Raw genomic sequence first — 10000 nt, 5'->3', positions numbered from 1 at the left:
ACACACACACACACACACACACTCACACACACAGACACACACTCTCACACACACACACTCACACACACACACACACACACACACACACACACACACACAGGATCTGTGATCTCAGTTCCTTCACTCATTATTGAGTATATTATTGCATACTTCATACTGTGCGCTTGGATTGCTCTGAGATTTGACTTGATTTGTTTTTTCTTCACAAAAACATTATTCTGTGATATAAAAATAAATATCAATTCATTTGGGCAAGAAAACAGGGCTGTGTTAAAACGTGTGAAACATGCATCACCGAGGGACGGAGAGAAACACAAGAGCCGTGTTTTAACAGAAATACAACACCGTACTAAAACACAAGGACCTCCAGCTCATGCTTCACCCTCAGATCATTCAAACAATATGAAGCATCAGTATTTATTTATTACTATGGTAGCTTGATTCTGACACGGGATAATGCAACAAAAAAAAATGTTGTCGTTCACTTTTTTTTTCTTCACAATGATAGTCAGAATAGCAAATAATAAAAATAAAAATGGATAAAAAACAAATAAAAACACAGAAGTGCGAGATATAAACTCTGGGATGAAGACACAAACACCTTTTTCATTTTGTGGCAGAAAGGAGCTACCATACATTACAGTGAAATGTGAATTTTGTTGTAAAAGTGTTTAACTGTCTTAATGCTTATACATTACATATACATGAAAAAATTGTATAGTGTAGAATGATTTTTAAATGAATAATATATTCTTTTAATTATATATATATATGATTAAGGGTGAAATCTGAGCCAGACATGATCTTGATAGTCAGAATAATCACATCCATATTAAATATCTCTATAAAGTGTGATGTGATGAACTGGGAGTTATTATTCATAATTAATCAATGAAACACACTCATGCGCCCTGGTTTCATACTCACACACACACACACACACACACACACACACACACACACACACTGTAACCGGAGCAGGATATCAGTGAAGACACAACAGAAAGTATAAAAACACAAGAAGTGTGTTGCTGAACACGACTGGACCCACAAACCCTCAGCGTCACGCCACATGCTGGAAACAGCTGGAACGAGGACGTCTGCATGCTGTAACACACACACACACACACACACACGTTTCCCACAATGCAGCGCTGCTTCTGCAGGCGTGACGTCAAACACTGGACTCGTGTGAATGGATATTTTTCTCAAAACACGCTTCTAAGTCTCACGTCCACCAACAAAACCCTGTCGAAGCAAAGGATTGTGGGATCTGTCCTTTTGTCCGATGCTCCATTTATAAAAACATCCACGGCTGAAGACGTCTGCTCGCGTCCTAGCTTAAAAACATCATCAAAGGATAAAAGGTGCCGCGAGGCGGAGCTACATCGTCCACGGAAGCACGCGGCGGCTGCTGATTGGTTAAAGTCTTATAAAAACAGCTGAGCTTTATCTTTTGTCTGAGGCCGCCTCGCCGTTTCTCAGTTTCCTGTCTGGAGACGCGCCTGTTGCCACGGAGACGGGGCGTGGTCAGATGGAGTAGGTGGAGCTTTCTGACTGCTGACGGATGTAGCACTGGAAGCTCTGGTCACCGATTGGATGTTCTCTGTGAAACACAAACACGTCCTGCGTCAGAATCACCGGCGACCGCCAGGAGCATCACAGAAAGTGAACTTGGTTTTAAAATCTTTACAGTAAGTATACATTTTTATATTTTCAGAATTTAAGTTGTTATGTGCTTTTGCAGTTTTTATGCACGCCTCTATAAGTTTTAAAAGTGCTTGTTAAAGTGCTCTTTAATAACTTTTAATCTATTTCTGTTCATAGCGTTACGCTTTTCTGGATATTTATTTTATTTCAGTTTTAGTCCACCTTTTTTAATCACTCACCTCTGAATGTAACGTGCTATTATTACAGCTGTGTAAAATGATATATAGTCTGTACATAACAGTATGACCCTGCACCACAAAACCAGTCACAAGACACACAGTATTCATCTGAGTGATGAAAAACATAACAAATCTTGTGAAAATCTCCTTTAAAGTTGTCCTAATAAAGCTCTTAGTGATGCTCGTTACTAATCAGAAAGAAAGTCTTCACATATCTCCATCAGGAAATGTGCTAAACATCTTCACGACACGATCTTTGCTTGATATCCTAATGATTCTCGGCCTAAAAAGCTGATGATTTTGACCGATCTGATTGGTTGCTAGAACCTTCCAGACGTTGTAAAGGTTACGTGTAGCGTGTGGAAAGCGCTCGGACACTCACTGGCTGCCGTACTTGGTCTTCCTGAACTTGTCTCGTTTGTACTGCGTGTGCTGCTGCTCCAGGGTCTGCACGGCGGAGATGACCAGCCTCAGGGTCTTGTACGTCTCCTGCGGGTCATCGATCACGAACGTGGAGTATTCCTCCTGCTCCGGCCCGTCGTACACCGACTTGCTGCCGCACGCCTCTGAAAGGACGGACCGGACACGTCTCGTCAGTCACATCAAGCCTTCCTCTTCACGCTAGCACGCTAACTACCAGGGACTCTTAAAGGGACACTTCACCCAAATATTTCAAATCCCGTGTCATTACAAACCAGGAAGACCTTCGTTCATCTTCGGGACACAAATGAAGCGAGTGTGTGAGTGTGTCTGTGTGTGTGTGTGTGAGTGTGTGTGTGAGAGTGAGTGTGTGTGTGTGTCTGTGTGTGTGTGTGTGTGTGAGTGAGTGTGTGTGTGTGTGTGTGTGTGTGTGTGAGTGTGTGTGTGTGTGTGTGTGTGTGTGTGTGTGTGTGTGTGTGAGTGTGTGTGTGTGTGTGTGTGTGTGTGTGTGTGTGTGTGTGTGTGTGTGTGTGTGTGTGTGTGTGTGTGTGTGTGTGTGATGTGTGTGTGTGTGTGTGTGTGTGTGTGTGTGTGTGTGTGTGTGTGTGTGTGTGTGTGTGTGTGTGTGTGTGTGTGTGTGTGTGTGTGTGTGTGTGTGTGTGTGTGTGTGTGTGTGTGTGTGTGTGAGTGTGTGTGTGTGTGTGAGTGTGTGTGTGTGTGTGAGTGTGTGTGTGTGTGTGTGTGTGTGTGTGTGTGTGTGTGTGTGTGTGTGTGTGTGTGTGTGTGTGTGTGTGTGTGTGTGTCTGTGAGTGTGTGTGTGTGTGTGTGTGTGTGTGTGTGTGTGTGTGTGTGTGTGTGTGTTGGTGTGTGTGTGTAGTGAGTGTGTGTGAGTGTGTGTGTGTGTGTGTGTGTGTGTGTGTAGTGTGTGTGAGTGTGTGTGTGTGTGTGTGTGTTCTCTCTCTCACCCTGCATCTTGACTAGTTTGGCCATGTATGTGCTGTAGAGTGAGTAGATGCGCTCCGTCTCTCGGTCTCCGTCCACGTCCAGCTGGATGTTGGCTGGAAGTCCCCTGAACCACAGAAACACAGACGTTTACGGAAATATTAGGTTTAAATAGGCATTATCTAAATCTGAAGACCGGACAAATGCAGGGTTATAACTCTTGATTGATCGACACAGTCATATTTCTCTTTCTGTTACTCTGAAAATACTGACGACAGGCAGAACACACACATTTTTACCGTGTTTATAGGAGGAAAATGTGGTATAAATCAGCGTGAATGAAATATGAACAGACCTTCAGAATATAGAGAGGAACAAAGTTTGCCGTTTGCAACAATCATGATAAACTTAAATACGTAATTTGGATTTTTCACTTAAAATAAACTAAAAAACTAATTTTTACACCGCTGCTCTCTCAGATAGTTATGTAGTTAGTAGCTAGAATACAGATTACTTTTATCAAGTAACCAGTAAAGTAACTTTCTCAAGAAAGTATCTCCACTTCCTGTTTCTCATGCGCTGACTGACAGCTCCGGGGTTGCCAGGTTGAGAGAAATCAGGAGTGAGTTCATGATCTACCTGTAGTTCTAGACTAAACATGAACATGTATTTACTCAAAAACACATTCAGTGTTCCTCAAAATCAACAAAAAAAGTGAAACGCAAACTCAGAATATTATACAAACCTGCAATAATTAAATATGTTAAATAAGACAAATATAATTCATGCATTTAACAACAATCAATGGCCTTTTATGACCTAATCCAACCTTACCAGTGAGCAAAAACAGTGGTTGCTGAACTCCTTCATGATTAGTTTGATCTGTCTTTTACCGTACATTCACTTCACTTGCAATAAACATTATATTAAACACAAGCAAGCTCGCTAGCCCTGCCCAGACTCTCCTAAGAAGCGTGTTCAGACTCACCCGGTGCAGGGCGTGCAGCCGGCCGCTGTGTCCGCAGACAGCTTGCAGCAGAGCCAGTGTCCGTTGAGGAAGGCCGAGGGGTGATACGTGCTCAGACGCTTGCGGTTACACTGACTGACCTTGGTCAGGATGTCGATCCAGTCGCGCGCCTCCACGCAGTTATTGGCCTGGATGTAGAGCGCCCTCTCTGGCTGGATGACCTGGAACATCTGCGGGGAAAAAAAGACGGGTCTAACACCAAATCAAGGTGACCCCGGAGCAGGAAAGCAGTCACGAGGGCCGAATGAGAGGAGCACGCGTCATCAGAAAGCTGAACAAACGGCCTTACGTTCAACTTTGGGAATATGAGGATGTTTCGTTTTGATATAATTACAGTAGGAAACATCTTCGTACGTAATATCCTTAATAACCTAATGCCTCCGTGCTCCAGAGACTCGTGTGTAAATGTGTTTTTTCTTACGTTCTTCATTTTGAAGGACTCTTCCTCGAGTCTCTCTACAGCCAGGATGTTCTCGATCGGGATGCTGCACAGAGCGCCCTCTCCTGGACACGGATCAACACACACATCAACAACCAGCACAAAACAGACTAAACGCTTAAAGGAGCGGTGCACCCAAAAAAAGAAAACCCTGTCCTCATTTCTTCACCCTCGAGTCATGAACCGGTGCTGAACACAGAGGAAGATATTCACCCAAAAGAGTGAGCGGAAACAGGCGGCTTACAAAACCTTCTTCAAAATATGTTCCTTTGTGTTCAGCAGAACAAAGAAAATCGTACAGGTTTGGGTCAGAAAATGATGCCAGGATTTTTATTTTTGGGTGAACTGTTCCTTTAAGTGCATGGATGTACTGATTGGTGCATATCAGTGTTTTCTGCAGGTTTAAAAACATTTAAAAATCACCGTTTATATATATGACTGTATTTCACATATTTTTTGTGCCTTTTGTAATATATAATACACACACTACTGTGCCAAAGTTTGGGACGGGTATGATTTTTAGTGTTTTTGAAGAATTTTTTTTTTTTATTTGTTATTATTCAAAAATGCAGTAAAATACTGAAATATTATTACAGTTTAAAGGAGACCTATTATGCCCCTTTTTACTCAATGTAATATAAGCACTGTGTCCGAGGTTTCAGCACAAAACACCCCACGGATTATTTATTATATCGTTTTATATCAAAACAGCACAAAGCTTGTTTTGAGCGGAAGCAGAAACTCTTTGGTGTCTGTTCCTTTAAATGCAAATGAGCTTTTGCACCCCGCCCCCTTTTGAATTCTACTGAAATCATACATTTTAAATCATATTCGAGATCAGATGAGCAACTTTCCCTGTTTATTAGAAGCACTGGACCTGATTAAAGCAATAAACACCTGGAAAAGTCTGCTTTTTATGACATGTCATCTTTAAAAACAGTGAATGTGTGTCTGAAGTGTGATTTATTTCGGTATTTTCAACATCATTTCTCCAGTCTTCAGCGTCACATGATCTTCAGAAATCAGAATAATAAACTGATAATGAATATTTATGATTATTATCAATGCTGAAAACAGTTGTGCTGCATATTTTTGTGCAATGTTAATTTTTTAGTATTCACAAATGAATAGAATCTTTTGCCCGTTTTGATCAATTTCTTACATCCTTGAGGAATAGAAGTGTTCATTTCGTAAAAAACTCAAAATTTTGACCCACATTTTTCCACCGTTCTGTATTTTTGCCATTATTTCTATTTCTATGACCATTTTGAACTTCTATTCACGGTTTTGAAAATGAACAGGAAGTTCAACAGAACAGCATTTATTTGAAACAGAAATCTTTTAAAACGTAAATATCTTCACTGCTACTTCAGATCAATTTAACACATTTCTCCAAAAAAACTTTTTTTTTAAATGTTCTATATATGTGTGCATTCATGATTCGTGGTTTTGAACAGTGTTGTGTTTTATTTCTCAGGCGTGTGTGATATTCCGTCTTCACACACACACACACACACACACACACACCTGTAGCGAGAGGACGGGACAAACCTTTTGCGTTACCTTTGGTTTTGTGGTAGGTGAACTCGTGGTTGGTCAGCCGGAACCATCTCTTCTTGAAGTTCTTCAGACCGAAGCGGTTTCGCCCTTGAGCTCGTTTGATCATGAACCTGGAAGAAAGCGCTTTAAAGTCAGACTCCCTCGGGTCTCAATCACACCTCGCTCACATTAATAATCAGCTCGTCCCGACCTCAACGGCACGCGCTCATCCCAGCGCTCACTGCTTATTTCTCTAAAAACTAAATTACATTTACTTGATAAACTGAATTTTATTTCAGCCAGCTGCCAAGGCAACGTTTCACTTTTTTGTTTATTGTACTTAAATTGCTACAATAACTACAAATAAATGTGCTAGAATGATGAAAGACATTGTAAAAAAGCATAGGCATAATAATAAAAATGGTAAAAGATACTAGTGCTTGAATCGTGAATGATTTGTTAGCATCATATATGTGTGCTGTGTGAATTTATTATGTATATATTTATGTAATTATATCATATATATTCATATACAAATATCATATTTTAAATATATACATGCATGTGTGTGTACACACACTCACACACACACTCTCACACACACACACACACACACACACACTCACACTCAGCACACACACACACTCAGCACACACACACACACACACACACACACACACACTCTCACACACACACACACACACACACACTTACACTCAGCACACACACACACACACACTCTCTCTCTCACACACACTCAGCGCGCACACACACACACACTCAGCGCACGCACACACACACACACACACACACACACACACACACACACACACACAAACCTAATTCAAAACATTAAGAATACTATTATAGTACATCACTGATAAACAACACTGGTGCGGTCTTTCTAGTAGGTCAGAAAAATGACTAGAGAGATCTTTTAAACATTTATAATCAGTCGGATGCTCTCTGAAGGGTCTGAGCACTAGAAAGGGTGCATGTGTCTGTGCTCACTAACAAGGAAGGGAGAGGAGAACAGACACTGTGGAGGCTACGACTGGGGTCAGGAGGCCAAGGGTCAAAGGTCACAACGGCAGCTTACCTGCCAGAGCCTTTGGCATCAAACCTCTTAATACCGAGTTTAACGCTCCTGCGTCCAGCAGAGACACACACACACACACACACACACACACACTGATTGGTCCGGCACCGATACAGTGAGCTCTAGGGCTGTCAGAAGGGCAATGCAAATGTTGTACTTAAATATGATCAGTATTCAAGTGATACTGTAATTTAAAAGGTTTCGTTTGAGTTAAAACACTTCTGGCGTCTCTCCTGAGGAACACAAGAGGGCGCTTGGAGCAAAGTGTTACTAATGAACATTTATTCAAAGCCATGAAATAACAGGAATATCTGTGAAAAAAGGTTATAAACTAATTACAATGAAGAGCTTTGACAGCTTTAAACAAAACAGCTACATGAGATTAACTTTGTCATTTAATGGGAAAAAAACACTATAAAGTTTTGAGATGTGTTTTTAAAAGTACTTTGACTTTTATTTCTAAACATGCTACTCTGGATAGATAGATGTCCCTCAAGAAAATATGATAAATGTGATAAACGGCGTGGTTTTAGTTTTGATGCAAAAAACCACGTCTGCACCGATGTCTTCGTTTTCCACAAAGTTTTAAACGAACAGCGCCGCTTCTAGTGTCCTCAGCGGGATGAGCTTTGAATAAAGCCGCGTGACGCACACAACAATGCACTCCAATGAGGATTTTTATTTAGATTTAGAGTCTCTCACCCTTCCTTGAGCATGATGGGTGTCTCGATGCTCTTCTGATCCCAGCGGGCCGAGGACGAGATCAGGTCCAGGAACTGAACACAGACACTAATCAGAACTCAAGCAGGGATCTCTGAGAGATGGACATATGACAGACGGGAGCCACTCACGTTCTTCACCGCATCTGCGTACTTCTGCTCGTTGAAGTAGTCGTAGAACGCAGCCATGTAGGACTCCTTGAAATTGGCCTGTCGGAGAGAGACGAGAGAACGGATTATTTTACAGAAAGGAACATCATAGAGAACAGCTTTATTCATCACAACACCGCTCCACATGTCAACATCACACAGAAAAAACTAAAGAAAAACATGTGTATATATATGCATCTGCCTTGAGACATCACCTGCTTTCACTAAAAAAAAAACAGTTCGCTTTTGATGATTTTGTAAATATAAACTGTTACATTAATATTTAGAAACATAAGAAAGATTTAAAGAAAACCTCTGAAATGTTGGCTTGGCAGCAAATTAAAATATAATAAGTATAACTAAAACTAACCAAATTACAAAGTAACAAATAAAAAAACATTTTAAATATTTACTAATAAAAATAACAAAAGCTACAACTAAACGAAATACGAATTAAAGCTATATAGAAATACATAATAAATACACAAAAATAAATAAAAAATCACATGAACTAAAATCATGACAATGTTTTGATGTGATACTATGTGAATATTACATTATAGTCTGTTTTTTTATATGTGTTATCTAACATTTAGAAGGTCAGGATTGTTATGGTACGTATGGATGTTCACTTACAGATTTGGACTTGGCCAGACTTCCCAGAGTTTGGATGGTTTTGGAAACGAGTGTGAGCGTCCGAGACGTGCACGGATCCTGGACAGAGACAATAATGATCAAAACAACATCAGATTAATTACTAAAACAGTCAAAACAGAGAGGAGGTGATACACACCGGGTGATGAGGGCGGAGGTGGAAGAGGTTCGGAGAGAGGATGGCAGGAGCGAAGAAACGGAGGAAGATGAAGCTGCTAACGGCCGTGTAGCGCACATCCGGGTCGACTGCAAAAACACACATCATCATCATCATCATTACTATCATCACCGCCAAAGCCATCTTCATCGCTGCCATTATCATCATCATCTCCTTCATCACCACCATCGCCATCATCATCATCACCAGCATCACTATCATTACCATCATCTTCATCATCATCACCATCATCTTCGTCTTCATCACCATCATCACTATCATTACCATCATCTTCATCATCATTATCACCATCATCTTCGTCTTCATCACCATCATCACTATCATTACCATCATCTTCATCATCATTATCACCATCATCTTCGTCTTCATCACCATCATCACCACTGTGATCATCATCATCATCACCATCTTCATCATTACCATCCTTCCCATCACCAGCATCGCTATCATTACCATCAACGTCATCACCACCATCATCATCATCACAATCTACATCATTCTCCTCCTCCTCATCATCATCATCACCACCACTATCACAATCATCATCATTACAATCTACATCACCATCATCATCACCATCATCCGCATCACAATCATCATCATTTTCTTCATCACCACCATCACAATCATCATTCTCCTCTTCATCATCATCATCACCACTATCACAATCATCATCATCATCATTTTCCTCCTCCTCCTCCTCCTCATCCTCAGTCATCATTATTCAAGTTGACTGGATTTCACAAAGAAAACTTAAATCTGACCAAAAGATCTGTGAATGTGGTTCTGTGGGAGTCTTTGTGTTTACCCTGGAAGCGTGACGCAGCAGACTCCCGCAGCGAGAAGAAGATGTCACACATGACCGTCGGGCAGCTCACACCCGAGCTGGTGATGACGGTGAAGATCCGGTCCACGTACTGACGCAGGTTTTCCTGAGGAGACAC

At 41.0% G+C, this 10000-nt stretch overlaps 1 protein-coding gene across 2 annotated transcripts in view; it reads right to left on the bottom strand.

The window, feature by feature from the left end:
* Positions 1-104: 104 nt before the first annotated feature.
* rasa3 (RAS p21 protein activator 3) overlaps positions 105-10000 on the bottom strand; it is a 36975-nt gene continuing 27079 nt past the window's right edge. The window contains exons 13-23 of one of the 2 annotated variants that reach the window (XM_043246064.1): positions 9865-9988; positions 9018-9124; positions 8861-8938; positions 8207-8284; positions 8058-8131; positions 6269-6387; positions 4700-4782; positions 4240-4448; positions 3275-3378; positions 2272-2455; positions 105-1606 (exon numbers count right to left, since the gene is read on the bottom strand). In XM_043246064.1, the coding sequence (XP_043101999.1) occupies positions 1531-1606; positions 2272-2455; positions 3275-3378; positions 4240-4448; positions 4700-4782; positions 6269-6387; positions 8058-8131; positions 8207-8284; positions 8861-8938; positions 9018-9124; positions 9865-9988 (1236 nt within the window). In that variant the 3' untranslated portion in view covers positions 105-1530. The remainder of the gene's footprint in view (positions 1607-2271; positions 2456-3274; positions 3379-4239; positions 4449-4699; positions 4783-6268; positions 6388-8057; positions 8132-8206; positions 8285-8860; positions 8939-9017; positions 9125-9864; positions 9989-10000) is intronic. The other variant, XM_043246072.1, reaches the window with a different exon arrangement.

Source organism: Puntigrus tetrazona, chromosome 1 (assembly GCF_018831695.1).
Source record: "Puntigrus tetrazona isolate hp1 chromosome 1, ASM1883169v1, whole genome shotgun sequence".
In the NCBI taxonomy this organism is placed as follows: domain Eukaryota; kingdom Metazoa; phylum Chordata; class Actinopteri; order Cypriniformes; family Cyprinidae; genus Puntigrus; species Puntigrus tetrazona.
Note: the sequence above shows the minus strand (reverse complement) of the source record. Positions and strands in the feature narration are given on the sequence as shown.